Raw genomic sequence first — 18,614 nt, 5'->3', positions numbered from 1 at the left:
GACATCCTGGTGCTGAGGTTACAGAAAATCGTTAGCTGTCATGTGGGTGCTTGGGAATTGAACCCAGGTCCTCTGGAAGAGCAGTCAGGGCTCTTAACCACTGAGCCATCTCTCCAGCCTCCTGTTTGCTTTTTTAAAGAATTCCTAGTACTCTTTAAAACCAATGGACCAGAGCAGTTTCCAATGCATCTGGCCAACCAAGGCTAGTAGAGAAGAAATTCCACTAGGGAAGGGGAGAGCAGGGAACTTGAGACCCTCGTTAGTTGAATAGTTGGTCCGCACGCCTGGAAAATGTAACTCTGAGTTCTTAGAGGAAGCCGGTTCACACCGGCTCCTGACTGATCGCTGATCGCTGCGTTCTGTGCCCTTGGACCTCGCTCTCCTGTGCTCCCTGAGGTTCACTTCACCATGGAGGTCGCAGGGATCCCTGCCTTCCATGCTGACAGCCTAGTGGCATTCTTGCCCACAGCCAGGGGTGGTTAGAGATGGTAACTCATCTTTCTTCTATCTGAATTCCAGAACGTGAAGGGCCTGAGGAGTGGGGCTTGCTTGGGCTACCCCTCGGCTTTTCCTATGACTTTGGAATTCTTAGAAAAATCTCACTTTAGGGAACCAGAACGCGTGTCTGACTCTCTCTTTTGGTTTTTCGAGACTCTGTAGACCAGGCTGGCCTCCAACTCACAGAGATCGACCTGGCTCTGCCTGGGATTAAAGGCATGCACCACTGCCGCCCGGTGGGCATGTCTGACTCTTAAGAATCTCAGAAGTAGCTGGGGCGGCGGCGGCGGTGGCGGCGGCGCGCGCCTTTAATCCCAGCACTCGGGAGGCAGAGCCAGGCCGAACTCAAGGCCAGCCTGGTCTTCGCAGTGAGATCCAGGATAGGCACCAAAACTACACAGAGAAACCCTGTCTTGAAAAGCCAAAATCATCATCATCATCATCATCATCTCAGAAGTAGAAGGCACTTTGTATAAATTTTTTGTCCATCTGTGAACCTCCCTTACTGATGCCACACCTAACCCAGCCCCATTTTGTATTGGAAGGGCCCCATGAAAGGACACCATTTGTGTTCTGGTTACCTAGCTCCATGTCTACAAAATTCCCACTGCTAGAAAGTTCTGTCCTTACAATCTAGTTCACAGCCATTCTCTTCAGAAGGATGTTAATTTGAACTTGAGGAGGTAGAGGGAGGGAGTAGCATGTAATTTTTAAAATCTTTACTTGTTTTTTAGTTTGTTTTAAGGTCTCATGAAGTTCAGGCTGGCTTTAAACTCATTATGTAACTGAGGCTGGTTTTGAACCCCTGATCATTCTGCCTCCACCTCTTGAATCCTGGGATCACAGATGTGTAAATACTGTGCCTGGTCCAAATTTTTTTGTTTTTTGATTTTTTTGAAAAAGAGATTCTCTGTGTATAGCCCTGGCTGTCCTGGAACTCATTCTGTAGAACAGGCTGGCCTCAAACTCACAGAGACCCGCCTACCTCTTGAGTGCAGGGATTAAAGGTGTGAACCATTACCGCCCAGCCTACAAGTTTTAAAACTAGTTTTTCTAGTTAAGTGTAATTCTGAATAGGATATTTTAGTTTTAAAATTTTTACATATATCAGTGTTTTGCCTACATGTATGTCTGTGCACTGTGTGCCTGGCGCCCACAGAGACCAGAAGAGGGTGTTGGATCCTTTTGGAACTGGAATTATAGATAATTGTGAGCTGCCTTGTGGGTAGGTGCTAGGAATTGAACCCAGGTCCTCTGGAAGAGCAGCCAGTGCTTTTAACCACTGAACCATCTCTCCAGCCCCTGAATGCAATATTTTAAGGCCATGTTTGAGATTTGTATAAGGACATGGGGACAGTTTGGGGGTTTGGAGAGAGCTCTGGAAGAATGTAATCTCCGAGCAAAGTCACAGAAGGGTAAGTTAGAATCACACAGGGGAACTGGATTGGGAAAGCCATGTCCAGAAGCATGTGCCTGCACCAAGAGGTGTTAAATGCACAGGGATGCATAGTTAGAGACAGGACAGATGGGCAATAAAGGCCTTGTAACTAAGACCAATCGAGAGCCATTGAGGGGATCTAAGCAGGGAGTGAGACTCAGATTCACACTTCAGAAAGAGCCCCCAGGCTCCTGGAGGAAAGCCTTGAAGAAGGAGTGATCTTAGAGGGCAGGACCAGACGTTAGGAGTCTGTTGTGCTAGCCCAGGAGAAGGAAGAAGGGGCCTTAGTTTAACTAGAACAGTGGCAATTAAGATAGAAGGAAGGATTAGCTTGGGAATGTAGAGAAGAGAGTCCCAAGGGCCTTGGTGATGGGACTTTAGATGAAAAGAGGAAAGGCTTTCGGGATGACTGGAGAGCTTGTGGCTTGGGATTGGGTAGTGCCATGAAGTGGGGAGCTAGGAATGGGAGCAGGGTTCAGGGAAGAAAGGAGGCAGTTTGGGTTTTGAGGTACAGGTGATCACCTCAAATGAAGGAGGAATACACTTCTGGAATTATCAGCGTGAGGTGGTGTGGACAGCAAAGGGGAGCAGAGGAGACTGTAGGCAGAGGAAAGAGAAGTGAGCGGCAGGCTGAGAATGGAGGTTTGAGGTAACACCCACGGCTGAGGAGTACATAAAGGGAGCGGAAGACCAAGATGGAGAATCAGGAAGTAGTGAGGTGGCTCAGCCGGGAAAGGCTTGCCCTGCCAGTCTGCTGACCTGAGCTTGATTCCTAGAACCCACACAAAGGTGGAAAGAGAGAACCAACTCCTGGAAGTTGTCCTCGGGCCTTCACCCATGCATATGTGCGTGTGTGCTCATGTGTGTGCACACACAGACTCACACAATAATAAGTAAACAATGAATAGAAATGGTGTCACAGCACCTGGGGGCAGAGGATGGGGAAGAAGAGAGTGGCCTAGAGAGCCAAATGGACCAGACCCAGATAGCTGGACGCATGGGAATCCCTCTGAGTTGGGCAGTCAAGGGTTTCGGGAGTGGCTTTAGGGGAGACAGCGAGAGGACATGGAAGGAGCTTCAGGTGTTGCCCACTCTTTCTTGAAGCTGAGCTGAGAATGGAAGACTGATCTGGGAGAACCCAAAGCCAAGAGAGTTTGGGCTGAGGGTTTGTTTTGAAATTGGGAGAGGCCTTGCTTATGTGGCACAGTGTGAAACCCAGTTGGGAAGAGGTTGATGTAAGAGGAGAGGGGAGGGAACTATGAAACCCAAGGAACATTATCTTCCTATGGAATATCAGGTGGGTGGGGCACGAGAGGAAGCCAGTTGTAGTATGTATGCCGTATGCCGTAGGAGACCAGATGGAATAAAATGGGCTGAATGCAAGTGTGCAGAGGAGAGTGTGGGAAGAAGCAGGAAGTTGGGGGATTATCGTCCATGGCCTTGGTTTTCTACTTCACAGCGGTGCCCAGCTAAGGCAATGTCTACCCTCTGCTTGTCCCAGCCCAGGGCTGAAAGTACAGTCACCTTCTGCATTAAAAATCTTAAGCTGGGCTGGGGTATAGCTCTGTTATATGGTGTGATGGCCCAGTCAGTCCTACGGTGAGCATTTTTCTAGTGTCTTGTATCTGTAAAAATGCTACGGTACTATTTTCTGGGACCGTTTTCCCACCTCTGGATAACGAAGCCTGGATATCTTATCCGGTTCTGAGAGTCACACACACACACACACACACACACACACACACACACACACACCCCACCGTGGGTCAAAGGTAACCTTTACGGAGCAGTGAAAGGGTGGGGCAGACAGCTGGGAAAGGGCAGACAGCTACTTTGGGCGTGTCCATCTTTGGGGACCTGCTAAGTACAGTAGAAATCACATCCCCCCACAGCCAGCCAGGGCTCTGGCCAGAGTCCTGACCTGTGTCTGCCAGATTCGAGAGGGTCCTAGAAGGGCACTTCAGCTGAAGGAGGGTCTGTCTCCTATTTTGAGTTGAGTGGAATTTGCCACTCAAGGGTTGGGGATGTGGTTCAGTAGTAGAGCACTTGCATGCATGCACAAAGCCCTACTCTCCATCCCTGTTCTCTCTCTCTCTCTCTCTCTCTCTCTCTCTCTCTCTCTCTCTCTCACACACACACACACACACACACACACACACACACACACACACACTCACGTGACTAAACTTACCTAGGTGTGGTGGCACACACCCACAATACACAGTAATTCCGGCACTTTAGAGGCAGGAACATCAGGAGTTCAAGGTCATTTTCAGCTCTATAGTTAGCCTGCTTGAGTTACAGAGACAGACTGGGGGAGGGGGGAGGAGAGGCACAAACACACAAGATCTATCTGAGCGTTTCTCCTGTCGTTTTCAACTTTGTGGTCATGAGGAATAAATAGCATGCGACATGGGTTTGTTACTGCTTGGGTGAAGCTGTCCTATAGAATGAACAATGTCTGATATTTTTGTGAAACGAGGAGCTTTTTCCCCGACGTTACTGAGAGAGTGGCGGCTTCGCATCCCCAGACGCAGACACAGAGAGGATCTCCTGGGAGGCTGTTTTATTTATTTTTACTAGATACCATTACCCCTCTGCAGACCAATTAAATCAGAACCTGTCGGGGGCGTGTGGGCATCGGTAGCTGTGAACAGTTCCTTTGTACTTTTGAGGTACGGCTTGAGAACCCCAGGACAGACTAACCTTGTCATTATGTGCATTAGACCAGTGCCTCTCAACTCTTTTCATGTTGTGACTTCAGAAGCAAAAGGTACCAGCCCTGGAGTCAGTGTCAGGCTCTTGCAGCTAAAGACATCTGACCTGGGGTTCCTGTCTGAGGGCTGGGGATCAATGTTTTGGCAGATCCATATAGGCACCCTGTCTCACCTGATGTTGAACTTGGAGTAATTATAAAGCCTGCTAAGTAGAGCTGTGTTGTACATTTATATTTTGCTGGGGTTTCATTGACGTGTCATAAGCAGCATATATTTAAAGTGTACAACATGATAAGTTTGGCATATGAACACGCTGGTGAAATCACCACCACCGGCAGGTAATGAATGGGCTGCAGACATAGCTCAGTGGTAGAGTGCTTACCCAGCATGCATGGGCCATAGTTGTGATCTCTGCAGAAAGGGAGTGGTGGAGAGCAAAGAAAAAAAAAAGAGAGATAATGAGCACATTCATTGCTCCCAAAAGTTCCCTTATGGCTTATGGTAATCCTTCCCTTTCCTTCCCCAGATAAGCATCCATCTGTTTTTCCTCACAGTCCCTCGATTTGCATTTTCAGAAATTTCCTGTAAATGCAATGATACATACTCATACTCTTTTGTCTGGCAGGTTTTATTCAACAGGGTTCATTTGAGACTCATCCACAATTTTACATTTGTCAATAATTCATTCATTTTCATTGCTAAGTAGCATTTAATTATACATATGTAGATGAATCACTTTTTGTTTTGAGACAGGGTCTTATGTAGCTCAGGCTGGCCTTGAACTGTTTTGTTTTTGTGGGTTTTTTTGGGGCAAGGCTTTTCTGTGTATCCCTGGCTGTCCTGGAACTCACTCTGTAGACCAGGCTGGCCTTGAACTCAGGCTGCCTCTGCCTCTGGAGTGCTGGGACTAAAGGCATTTACCACCACCACCTGGCAGCCTTGAACTTTTTATGTCGTTAAGGTTGACCCTGAGCTTCTGATCTTGCTTCCACCTCCTGAGCGCTGGGATCATAGATGTGCGTCACACACCTGGTTTTGTGTGTTTCTGGGGTCAAACCCAGGGCTTTGTCTATGCTAGCTAAGTACTCTACTGTCTGAGCCTCAGTCCCTACCCATACTTTTCACATTTTCAAAAGAGCCATTTACCTGCTGATAGACATTTGGATCATTTCTAGTTTGGAGATATTACAAGGAAAGTTTTGTGGGGGAGGAGAGATGGCTCAGAGGTTAAGAGCACCGACCGCTCTTCCAGAGGACCTGAGTTCAATTCCCAGCACCCACATGGTGGCTCACAACCATCTGTAATGAGATCTGGCGCCCTCTTCCATATTCATAATAAATAAATAGATCTTTAAAAAAAAAAAAAAAGAAAAGTTTCTACTATGTGATGTTTATTATTGTTTACTTGTAGTACTGGATTGTTTATTATTTATTTGTAGCGTTGGGTACCAAACTGAGAGCCTGTGCATGCTGGGTAAGCATTCTACTGATGAGCTCCGGCTCCAGCCCTGTATTTAATGTCTGTGTACAAGGCTGGGTAGCTGTGTACAGTTGAGTCGTAAGTAGACACGTTTGCCTTTGTCAGAAGCTGCCTAGTTTCCAAGGTGGGTGTGCCATTTTTTACATTCCCGCCAGCTGTGTATGAGTGTATGAGAGCTGGCCTCTATTCTTTGCTAATTTTAACTTTTAGGCATATGTACTTTTATTCTTATTTATTTATTTTGGTTTTTCAAGACAGGGTTTCTTCGTGTAGTTTTTGGTGCCTGTCCTGGATCTCGCTCTATAGATCAGGCTAGCCTCGAACTCACAGAGATCCGCCTGCCTCTGCCTTCCGAGTGCTGGGATTAAAGCGTGCGCCACCACAGCCCGGCTATGTACTTTTATTGTATTCGTATGACTGCTTTGCCTGCATATGAATATGGGCACCATAGGTCTGTCTGCTGTGGTCAGAAGAAGGCATCAGATTGCCTGAAGCTGGAGTTACCAATGGTTGTGGAGTTACCAATGGTTGTAGACCACCAAATGAGCCCTGAGGAGGGGCTAGAGAGATGGCTCAGAGGTTAAGAGCGCTGACTGCTCTTCCGGAGGTCCTGAGTTCAATTCCCAGCAACCACATGGTGGCTCACAACCATCTATAATGAGATCTGGCGCCCTCTTCTGCTGGGCAGAACATTGTATACATAATACATAAATAAATCTTAAAAAAAAAAAGTGAGTGCTGAGGACTGAACTCAGGTCCTCTGCAATAGCAGCCAGTACTCTTAACCACTGAGTCATTTCTCCAGCCCTTTTTTTGGTCAACTTGCATTTTAAAAACATCTCCCAAGTCCCCCAGGCTGGTTACAAGCTCCAGGTTTGTGCCTTTCCCTCCTGAATGCTTAGATTATAGCATGGGCCACCGTGCCTGGTTTAATTCTTTTTCATCTGTCACCGTGATCAAACCTAGGGCCTTGGGCCTACTAGGTAAATGTTCTGCCACTAAGCCTTGTCTCGAGGACCCCTCCCCTTCTAATTAAAAGACATTTAACTTTATTAAGTGCACATGTAGTGGGAGTATTGAGTGTGGGTGGGCGTGCTGTGCCACAGCGTGTGTGTGTGTGTGTGTGTGTGTGTGTGTGTGTGTGTGTGTGTGTACGTCAGAAGACAGCTTGCAGGGCTTGGCTTTCTCCACGGTGAGTTCTGGTGATCGAACCCAGGTCAGCAGGCCTGGGCAGCAAGTGCTTTTACTCCTAAACCATATCACCGCCCCCCTCTCCCCTTAGTTTTTGAAAACCATTTAGGCAGTGCTGGGAATGGAAGCTAGGACCTCATGCCTGCTGGACAGACACTCTACCACTGAGTTCCACCACTAGGTCGCTGTCCTCTTTCCCCGAAGAGACCCTGCTTCCCACTTTTACTGTTGGTTGATAAAAAGGACCCCTTTTGAACGCCAGACGGTGGTGGCGCACGCCTTTAATCCCAGCGCTCGGGAGGCAGAGGCAGGCGGATCTCTGTGAGTTCCAGGCCAGCCTGGGCTACAGAGTGAGTCCCAGGAAAGGCGCCAAAGCTACACAGAGAAACCCTGTCTTGAAAAACCAAAAACAAAAACAAAAAAAAAAAAAAAAAAAGTACCTCTGTCCTTCTGTTCTTTACTGCAGCTGTGGGCCTTGAGGAAATGGGCACCGGCCCGGATTGTGTCTCCTTATTGTCTCAGTATCAGATGACTGATAAGTCTTGCTTGGTAACTAAATGACGTTTTTACCCTTTGCCTACAGGTCCCACGACGACATGACATGTACCAGCCGTCCAGTCTTGACACTGGCAGGAAGTAGAAGGCGTCGTTGTCTCCTGCGGCCACACCCTCATCATGTCTTCGACTCAGGGCAATGGGGAGCACTGGAAGTCCCTGGAGTCGGTGGGCATCAGCCGCAAAGAACTGGCCATGGCTGAAGCCCTGCAGATGGAGTACGATGCCCTTTCCCGGCTCCGACATCACAAGGAGGAGAACAGGGCCAAGCAGAACACAGAGCCCTCTCTCATCAGCTGGGACGAGCCAGCCTTGGACTTCTACAGCAAGCCAGCCGGCAGGAGGGCGGACCTCAAACTCTTGCGTGGTCTTTCTGGCTCTGATCCTACCCTGAATTACAACTCCATCTCCCCACCAGGAGAGCTCCCCGACTCTACCTCCCAAGATCCCCAGCCTGGCCCAGATCCCTGGCCCAAGGGCTCCCTGCCTGGAGACTATCTCTATATTTTTGATGGCTCAGATGGGAGGCTCTCTTCGTCTCCAGGATCAGGTGATCCAGATGGTTCTAGCAAGAAACTATCCCCGCCTCCTCTGCCTCCTCGGGTCTCTATCTGGGATGCCCCTCCCTTGCCTCCCAGAAAGGGGTCCTCCTCACCCTCCAAGATCTCTCAGCCTAATGACATCAACAGTTTTTCCTTGGTGGAACAGTCACCTGACAAACTGTTAGGGCCCCAGGACCCAGACGAGGAAGAGCTACCTGATGATGGGGGACAGCGACCCATGCTGGGATCTGTGGACTACGACGGCATTAATGATGCAATTACAAGGCTCAACTTGAAGTCAACTTACGATTCGGAGATCTTGTCCGATGCTACCAGGGGCTGGAAGGAGGGCCGAGGGCCCCTGGACTTCAACAAGGACACCTCTGGAAAGCCCGTGGCCCGGAGCAAGACGATGCCCCCTCAGGTTCCCCCCCGAACCTATACTTCCCGATATGCCAACCGGAAAAATGCGGCACCTGGCAAGAACCGCCGGATTTCTGCTGCTCCGGTGAGGACCTGCCTGTGTGTTTGTTCAGAACGCGGACTACATTCTCTTTACCATTCCAAATTCAGATCTACCAAGCACTCACGGGCCCCTTTAGCCCTCTTCTGCTTCTGCCTTGGGGACCCTTGGGCGATTGTGGTGGGGGTCGGGAAGGGATCCAATCTCGGCTTTATTATGGGAGGCTGGGCCAGGAACATCAGGAAGGGTCTGGCTTCTTTCCTAGCCTAAGTTTCAGTGTCTTGACCAAAACAGCCCTTCTGGGGGCACATGTTTGGGAATCGTGGCTGCTAATAGGTGCTTCCTTCATGATGCAAGGACTGAGTTAGGAGTCATCAGACTCACCGTCGACTCTGTGGTTGAGTGGTGGGGGTGGGGCCTTGAGCGGCGTCTTACTCCTGAGGCTCTGCCCTGCCAACCGCTGCGCAGCTCCTCACGGCCCTGGTGGTCGTCCGTGGTGTTAGCTGCCTGTTCAGTGCCCGCAGAATTCCAGACCCCTATCCAGATCTCCATGACACCCCTGTCTGATGCTCCAAAGCCACCCACCCAGCAGGAAATGGCAGAGCTGGTAGTAGACCCTGGTCTTGTTCCCAAGTCTTCCTCCCTCTTCCCCTCACCTCCCCGTCCTCACTGCTCTTTATTGTGATAAAATATATGTGACATAACATTTACCGTCAGCCACTTAAAGGTGTGTAGTTCAGTGGCATCCGGTACAGTCATACTGTGGGGGGTTTTACTTTTAGCCATCTTTCCCCACTGAAAATATTTAGAAAAAGGCCTGGCAGCGTGATAGTAATGCTTTGGCTTATATGAGTATACATCTTATATTTATACATTAAAAAGTACAAAGTCGGCCGGGCGGTGGTGGCACACGCCTTTAATCCCAGCACTCGGGAGGCAGAGCCAGGCGGATCTCTGTGAGTTCGAGGCCAGCTTGGTCTACCAAGTGAGTTCTAGGAAAGGCGCAAAGCTACACAGAGAAACCCTGTCTTGAAAAAAAACAAAACAAAACAAAACAAAACAAAAAGTACAAAGTCTACATTTCATCCCAGGTGGCTTCCACAGCAGCCTTGATATGTTTTTGGTCCATGGAGTATCTCCAAAGGTGGGACCTGAAGGCCACCTTGCTTATACCCCTGACTTCTGGACACCCTGCTCCCCGTGAGTCTGGAGACTGCTTCCTGGGTGCAGACTTCTGTGGCTACATATGCCCCCTCATCCATCCTCTTTCCTCCTTGCCCATTGTCTTCGTGCACTGGGCCTTTCCCACCTCGTGTCCAGCCTTGGGGATCACTCTCAACACGGCAAGCTGCACGGTCCGACCTCCCTCTGCCTTTTCAGAGCGAGCCCCTCAACGCCTAGCCAGGGCGAGCGGCAGCCCCAGAGCTCAGGCTTTTTAAAGGCTCAGCTCAGAGGTGGGGCTGCTCCTGCTATTTATAGGGATGGGGAGAGTCATGTCCTTAGTTGAGTTCCTCACACAGAGCCGGGCCTGCTCGCAGAGTCAGGCAGCCTGGGGTAGGTGGTCACCTCTGTCTTCCCTCCCCCACCCCATGCATCATCAGAGTACCGAAACGGAGCCCGATCTGGTTCGGAGCCTCCTTGAAGAAGCAAGGGCAAAGCAGAAGGCTCTTGCCGGGTCTGGGGTCGGGGAGGCAATGCGGCAGTGGCCCTCCCCACCTCAGGCTGGGGCAGGGGCTCAGCCTGCTGGCAGGGGAAACCCTTTGAGCTCTGCCCCGATACCCCCACCCCGCTTTCACCGAACTTCCAGCCGGAAGGATCCTTCTTATCCCAGGCCCACTGAGCCATTTGCAGAGATGGCTGGCTCCAAATGCCAGCCTGGTACCCCCGCTGCCAGCCTCTGCCTGGCAGACTCCCCCGGCCAGCATCGGACGATGCCACCAGGGCCTGCCAGCCGGGCAAACGTAAGTGGCTTTTGTTTTCTTACAGTGCCAGGGAATGGTACAGAAAGGGCATGAAATGGCCTTCAGTGGCCATTCTGTTTTCTCCCTCTCCCTCTCCGCCTCTCTTGCCTTTTCTCTCTCTCTCTCTCTCTCTCTCTCTCTCTGACTCCCTCTCATAGGTTAATTGCTGACAGTGGTACTATTGTTTGGACTGGGACACAGGCATACGCTTGGCAAAGCCAGGGCCTCACATGCCAACTGCCCCCACTGCTGCCTTCCCCTTCATGTGCTGGCACCCCCACTCTACACACACCCAGGGGAGCAAGGCTGACCAGAGGGAGGGACACTTGAGGAAGCAGTCAGAATATTCAGTGAGGAGCTTGGTCGCTACCTTCTGCCCTGAGGGGCAGGGAGGGCATCGGAGCAGCTGTGGGGGTGAGGCGAGGTGAGGGGGGCACACAAACTGCAGTCTCAGACACCCCCTTTCCTCCCCAGTGCAGCTGTTAGAACCTGCTGCCTCTACCAGATGCAGCCGGGGACTCCATGGAGCCAAAGCCTCATTCCTGGGTGACTTGCCTTGGGCAGGCCTATGAGGACTGTCTGTAACAGCTGCTTCCTTGTCCGTTCCTCCCTGGGGCTCATTCGAGGGTTTTCCTGGGTGTTTGAGAGCAGCCCAGGATGGGAGACGGCTTGGGGCCTTGTTTGTCTAAGGACCCCAGAACCACATGTATGTTCTGGGAGAGGAAACTGTGGCCAGTCTGGGCAGGCTGCCTGTGGCCCTAGCTGCTTAGAACCAGCAAAGCCTCTCTCTCAGGAGCCTGCAGGAGCCCAGCCAGGTCGTCTCCAGCACAAATCCTGCTTTGACACATGGCTCTTCTTACTGAGAAGGCACATGTGTTTGAATCATACCCACTCCTGAAGAGCTCAGCCTCTTGGGTCTGGTTTCTGGGGCCTTGGATGTTGAGGCTTTTGTCCAAGGCCAGGCCTCCCTGGGAACCGTTGGGACTGACCACCTGCCTGGCCTGGCTCAGCTCACCTGTATGTCTCTGGGAGCCTTCCCCAGAATACTTTGCCCACCAGTGGCCGTCAGCACTGTGTTACAGACTGCTTGGCTGGCCACACTGGACTGGTCAGACATGTCCCCCTCACAAAGCAGGTATGGCCGCTCTTGTCCACTGCCCCAGTACCCACGCCCACGCTCAGCCTGGGCTTCAACCCCCTTTTCTGTTTGGTCTTTGGAGTCCTAGGTTGGCTGACAAAGTATTTCTAGATTCCTTTTTAAAAATCTGCTCCTTTTAATGTTAAGTCGAAAGTCCTTATACACAGACTGTGTCTTTCCATCCGGGATGCCATGAGGCAAAAAGGACTGAGTCAGCTGCTCTTCCCTTAAAGGCGGGCTCCCGGCCCCACACCATCGCCAGTGGCCACGAATTGTTTGAAGTCTCAGAGGAGAGAGATGAGGAAGTTGCTGCGTTTTGCCACATGCTGGATATGTAAGAATTGAAGAGGGGAATGGGGGGGAGGGGGAGGGGGAGGGGTGTGTGTGTGTGTGTGTGTGTGTGTGTGTGTGTGTGTGTGTGTGGTTGGGAGGATTCTGAGTCTCTGGAGGAGGCTAACCGTTCCTTTAGGAAGGAGGAAGAGCTATAATAAATAAACGCTCACAGAGTGGGAGCCTTCCTCCAGCAGGTGCCTGCAGGTTTTAATGAAATCTTAGAAGTTTGCCAGGTGTAGTGCACACACCTTTAGTCCTGGCATTTGGGAAGCAGAGGCAGGTGGATCTCTATGAGTTTCAGGCCAGCCTGGTCTACATAGCAAGTTCCAGGCCGGCCAAGACTACAGAGTGAAACTCCTTCTCAAAAGAAAAAAAAAAAAAAAAAAGCCCGGTGGTGGTGGTGGTGGTGGTGGTGGTGGTGGTGGTGGCACACACCTTTAATCCCAGCACTCAGGAGGCAGAGCCAGGTGGATCTCTGTGAGTTCAAGGCCAGCCTGGGCTACAGAGCGAGATCCAGGACAGGCACCAAAACTACACAGAAACCCTGTCTCGAAAAACCAAACAAAGAGAAAAAAAAATTTAGGTTTGAACCTTTTTAGTAAAATTCACAAACCTTGATCAGCCTAATTATCCCCCTCACTTCAGGCTCTGACCCTCAGCTGTGCTTAGGAGTACACACACCTGTCAGGGAAGAAAAAAACCTCTGGTACCAAAGAGGAAGGAAATGGATTTCTAACTACTTATTGGCTAAATTCTGTTAAACTTAGTGTGGAAAACTGCTTTCAGAGTTCTGCCGCCATGCCACGGTGGGGGTTGTTTTGCTACTGTAGCAGAGATGGCAGGAATACAGATTCCCGGGGCTGCCTCCCCATTGCCCCAGCCTGGCCCGCAGATCGGGGGGCTGAGCTGAGTAGGGGCAGGAAAGCCTGTGGGCCTTAGGGTGAGAGGGGCCTTCATCAGGATTTTTTGAAGACACAGAAGAGTCCTTCTCCTTTTCCCCCTGTACAGCCTCCGGACAGGCTCTGACATCCAGGACTATTCCCTAACTGGATATGTCTGGAGCACTGTCACCCCGAGCCCAGAGCATCTTGGGGATGAGGTCAACCTGAAGGTGACTGTGTTGTGTGACAGTCTTCGGGAACCACTCACTTTTACCTGCAACTGTAAGTTAGTTGGGGTTGTGTGAGTGTCCCTGGCGGTGGGGCAGGGAGGGAGGACTGTGGTTTGGACTGTGGAGTCTTTTAGCTTTGATTCTCTCCTCCTCTGTAGCCGGAAATGAGGGGCGAGTGGGACGCTGCTTCTGGGGGGCTAGCTTTCTAGGTACACAGTAACTTTTCCCACCCGTAAGCTGTGTGTTCGCCTGCTTTATCTAGCTGCTGGTGATGGTACCGGAGACCGCTTAGCTGGTGATAAAGGGTCAAAGTTGGGAGGTCCTGTTCCACCTGACCAATGTCACTGTCCTCGCCTCCCTGCTTACAGGTTCCTCCACTGTGGACTTGCTCATCTATCAGACCCTCTGTTATACCCATGATGAGCTGAGGGAGGTGGACGTGGGTGACTTTGTGCTCAAGCCCTGCGGACTGGAGGAATTCCTCCAAAAGTGAGTGAGTGGAGTAAGGGACATGTGGGACGGAGGTGGCACCTGCCTTCTGGCTGGGAGAACGAGGGTGGCAAGACCTGCAACTGGGCTCAGCGTTCGCTGCTCTTCCCTGACGCTGCAGTCAGGACTCCTGCTTTCTGGGCACATTCCCGGCCACGTCGCCTTTTCCCCAGGAGCTCCATCTTCCAGCTGGGTTGGCTGGATCCTGAGCCAAATCTGCTGTGGAAAAGCTTGGAGCTGGGATTAGGCAAGGATGAGGTCGTATCTGTGTGCAGGCTTCTGGTTGCTGAGAGATGTGCACTGTTGGTGGAGGCAGCTGAGGGCCAGTGGCAGGTTGCTTCTCCTGGTCTAGAGCACATGCAACCAACCGCTGGGCAGAAATGCCCTCATAGAACCAATGGGAGAAATTACAGTGGCCCTGGCTGGCTTTCCCTTGCCAACATGCCTTTGTTTCCACTGGCCTGTGCAGCTGGTCAACCTCCTCCCAGGCTGGCTTCCAGCCCCCTCCAGCCAATGCCCTCTACAGAAGGCAGCTTCCCTGGAAAGTGTGATGTGAGACCGGCTAAGGGAAGCCCTCGCCACTACTCTGGACTGTGGAAAACTGGGGTGGGGAAGGCAGGGCTCCCACCCCCAGGGGTAGCATGTGGCAGCAAACATCAGGATCCATCCAAGCTTCTGTGTGGCTGGTGTACCATCTGTGGCCTCCTTAGAGGAAACAGACCTCGGGACTAGAGAAAGACAGGGCCTGTATCTCCCTCGTTAGCAGTTTCCGTGAACTGTGGCACTTCAGTGGAGCTGTGCATCTTCCCTCCAGCAGATCTACATGGAATAATAGTTTTCTACGGCTAGAGCACAAGACTCTGAACTAGAGAGTCATTGCTTGGCCGATTTCTTCAGCATTAGGGATAGTAGGTACTCTCTGGCCTCTGCATCCTCATCTAGAAACTGAGGGGAAAGAAGCAGGCCCGTCGTGATATAATTCCAGGGTGCCCTCAACTGTGTTCCATGTTCATTGTATCCTTGCTGCCCCTACAAGGGCAGTGAGGGGTCCAGGATCCAGGGTCTCCTGGAAGCACCAGCCCTGAGCAGTTTGCCATTGTTAGGAGGGAACAGGGCTATGGTGGGTAAATCAGACCCCAGGGAACACTGTTTCTAATACATTCTGGCTTTCCACTGACCAGTTGTAAAGCCTGCTTCTCGGTGTCCTCTGCAAAGAGTGGTGAAGTTTTAGATGGGAGATGTAGCTAGTGGGGTAGAGGTGAGGCCTAGCATGGGTGAAGCTCTGGGTTCCATCTGTGCACTGCACACATACACACACACACACACACACACAGAGAGAGATAGACAGACAGACAGACAGAGACAGAGGACACAGAGACAGAGACAGACAGAGACACAAAGAGGACACATACAAAGAGAGAGACAAAGTCAGAGAGAAGACACACACACACACACACACACACACACACACACACAGACAGAGGACACAGAGATAGAAAGAGACAGAGAGACAGACAGAGTCAGAGAGAGGACAGAGAGAGAGAGAGAGAGAGAGAGAGAGAGAGAGAGAGAGAGAGAGAAAGAGAAAGAGAAAGAATGAGGGTTAGTGTGAGAAGGACCTGATGAATAGTCAGTCAATACCAGCAGCAAAGGACCAGCCCCAGAAGAGGATTCCTGGGGCTCCAAAGTATACAGATGCCACATTTTCCCTGCAGATTCCCAATCCTGGAGCCCCAAGTCTAGAGGTAGTGGGAGATGTCAAGTGGAATGTTCCCAATGAGATGAGACCAGGCAGAGGTCCCTGGGTCATGCCCACCCACCACCCACCCCTACCCCAACTGGTGTGCACAAACAAGCTGAAGGAAGGCATTGGGGCCATGACTCCCTGGTTCCACCCACCCACCCTGCATAAAGGCACAGTGCTGGTTCCTTTCCTGGGTGGAAAGGTTCAGAAAATTGCTAGCTCCCAAGGAAGCTCTCAGGATTGTTTCCCTCGCCTAGCTGGAGGGGCTGATACTGAAGTGGAGTGTGGCTCCAGGATGCTGGCCGCTCTGTGATAAGAACCTTGAGACAGTCCTAGGGGAGGGGAGGTTTCCTGCTACCTCCCCCTCTCCACCACGGCACTCACTTTTCCTTCCTGACAGACCCTCCCGCCAGCCGGCCGGCCTGCCCGGCAGTCTAGCCTCTCCACCATCCTTCAGGTTTGCTTTCCTCTGAGCAAGTCAGAGCTCATACTGCAGGTCTGGTCCCCTCAGGATTTGGAAAGCCTCAAAGTCTAGGCTGGTTTTGTTTGGCCCGAGGCCCCGTATTTCCAGAAGTTTCTACACCCCTCCTTCCCTTTTGCTCCCCTCCGTTCCCCTCCATTCTAGCCTAGATTCCCACCTCTGCTGAGGAAGGAAGGCCGTTTCCGGCTTCTGTTCCCCAGATGCTGCCGCTTGGCCCAGCCCGCGGCGCTGGCCTCCACTGGGGCTTGCTCAGCCCTTTCTTGTGGGTTTCCTTTCAGATTAAGGTGTGATTTGGGGGAGAGGAAGAGGCTGGGTGGCAGAGGGACTCGGCAAGCTGCCTCTTCTGAACTAAGGCTCCACTGTGTGGGTGCTGAGCCGTGAGAACTGCGGATACTTTTTAGAAAGTGTGGAGACTTACAGGGCCGTGGAGGAAGGGGAGAAATGGAGCCCGTTTCGGGATAATAGTTCTGGAATTCTGGTGGGATAGCTTCATTTGTCCTCAGCACCTTAGTAGGTAACACAAAAGGAAGACTGGACTCCCTTGGTTGTCAAAGCCAAGAAAATAGGATTTAAACAACTGCCCCCCCCACAAGAATCCCCCTATAACCCAGCTCTTTCTAGAGGTTCCCATCCTGAGAATGAGCCACTCATTTGTGTAGCTCAAGGGTTAAGTGTTGCGGGTGACTTTTATTCAGGCAAACTCCATGGCGTCCCTCCAGGCTTCACCATGACATTTGCAGGAGTAAAGGATAAGGCCTACAACATAGGCCAGGCCTTTCCCCTTCCTTTCTCTTCTGTCTTCCCTTCCTTCCTGGTTGTCTCTCCTCAGGCTAAAGTATGCATCTCTCCTCCCACTGAGTTCCCCAGGCACTAATGGTCTTGTCCCCCACCCCACCAGTAAACATGCCTTAGGCAGCCACGAGTATATCCAATATTGCCGCAAGTTTGACATCAACATCCGACTCCAGCTGATGGAGCAGAAGGCTATACGAAACGACCTGGCCCGCACGGTAAGTGCTGGAAATGGCTGACAACTGTACGTACCTGGGGAGGCAGAGTGGGCGGAGGGGGATGTAGAACAATCTGGGATTGGGGTGGGGTAGGTCCGCTAGGCTGGGAAAAGGACGTCGCTCCTGCCTGACAAGGATGCTGCTCACTCACTCAGGTGAATGATGACCGGAGCCCTTCTACCTTGAACTACCTCATCCATCTCCAGGAGAGGCCAGTCAAGCAGACCATCAGCAGGTGAGAGTGGGCACCACCTTGGTGTAGTCCAAGTAGGAACTATGAGGGGATGGCATGGGTACGCGTGTCCTGCTAGCATGATAGATTCTCGTAAATGTCTGGGACTTTGGCCCAAGAACCTTGTCAGGAGTGATTGTACCCCAGGGCACACTTCCTCTCTTTTCTCAGAGCAGAGTTTCTCAACCTTCCTAACGCTGCGCCCCTTTAATACAGTTCCTCATGTTGTGGTGACCCCCCAACCATAACATTATTTTCATTGCCACTTCCTGACTGTCATTTTGTTACTGTCGTGAATCGTACTGTAAATATCCGATGTGCAGGACGCCTGTCTGATGTGCGACCCCACAGGTTGAGAACCACTGCTCTTGTACTTCTTCTGTCCTTTTCTAGGTGAGAGGTAGCATAGTAGAGAAGACCCGTTTTCCATCCTCCTGGGGCGCAGAAAGAGTAGGAAATCCTTCACATCTTGGGGCACAGAAAGAGTAGGAAATCCTTCACATCGGAGTTTGATCCTTGAGTGGAGAAGAGGGAAGGGAAAGGGTGGGCCTCCCAGGATCTTTTGTGATCTCTTCTGTGATTTTTCTCACCCCATACCCCCAGGCAGGCCTTGAGTCTTCTGTTTGACACTTACCACAATGAGGTGGATGCCTTCCTGCTGGCTGATGTGAGTACACATCCTGGGACTGAAGAGAGGAGCCACTGGAAGTTCCCTTCTTCCCCAGGCTTCCTGCAGTCAGATGACAGTCTGCCAGTGACACCTTCTTTTCATCCCCCTAGTTCTGGGCAAGGGAAACGCCTCCTGGCTGGGCAAGTGTGTAGGAAAGGTGTTCGGTCCCTCTGTGAAAGTCAGGAGGGGCTTGCACTGTGACGGCTGTCTCTGGAGTAGACATCTCCAAACTAAGGGTGCAGCCCCAGGCGTGTGTGTGTGTGTGTGTGTGTGTGTGTGTGTGTGTGTGTGTGTGTGTGAAAAATGCCCTGGGGAACACCATCTGAGGAGGCTCTGTTGAGCCTGGGTCACAGATATCACACCCTCAGGGAAGTGGCAAGTCCCAAGGCTAGATCCTTTCCCTCTTGGACCTGCATGGGCTGCAAACCTTGGAACCATTTACACAAATATCATGAAGCTAAAGCAAAGTTCTTTGGCAGTGAGTTTCAAAAATCAAATCCCTTGCCAGGCATGGTGGCACATGGCTTTAATCCCAGGAGTTGGGAGGCAGGAGCAGGCAGA

The 18,614-nt window shown here is 51.3% G+C and overlaps 1 protein-coding gene across 3 annotated transcripts in view; it reads left to right on the top strand.

Annotated features, from left to right (window-relative positions):
• The window catches only part of Pik3c2b (phosphatidylinositol-4-phosphate 3-kinase catalytic subunit type 2 beta), a 66,109-nt gene that overhangs the window by 13,705 nt on the left and 33,790 nt on the right, over window positions 1–18,614 (top strand). For 2 of the 3 annotated variants that reach the window (XM_037211420.1, XM_028876566.2), the window contains exons 2-8: window positions 7,908–8,929; window positions 12,217–12,317; window positions 13,325–13,479; window positions 13,796–13,916; window positions 17,040–17,151; window positions 17,307–17,386; window positions 17,987–18,050. In XM_037211420.1, coding sequence (XP_037067315.1) covers window positions 8,000–8,929; window positions 12,217–12,317; window positions 13,325–13,479; window positions 13,796–13,916; window positions 17,040–17,151; window positions 17,307–17,386; window positions 17,987–18,050 — 1,563 coding nt within the window. In that variant the 5' untranslated portion in view covers window positions 7,908–7,999. Of the gene's footprint in view, window positions 1–7,907; window positions 8,930–10,363; window positions 10,846–12,216; window positions 12,318–13,324; window positions 13,480–13,795; window positions 13,917–17,039; window positions 17,152–17,306; window positions 17,387–17,986; window positions 18,051–18,614 lie in introns of those variants that run through there. The other variant, XM_028876567.2, reaches the window with a different exon arrangement.

Source organism: Peromyscus leucopus, chromosome 15, assembly GCF_004664715.2.
Source record: "Peromyscus leucopus breed LL Stock chromosome 15, UCI_PerLeu_2.1, whole genome shotgun sequence".
Lineage (NCBI taxonomy): Eukaryota > Metazoa > Chordata > Mammalia > Rodentia > Cricetidae > Peromyscus > Peromyscus leucopus.
The sequence above is the reverse complement of the archived record's forward strand: the minus strand, read 5'-3'. Positions and strand labels throughout refer to the sequence as shown.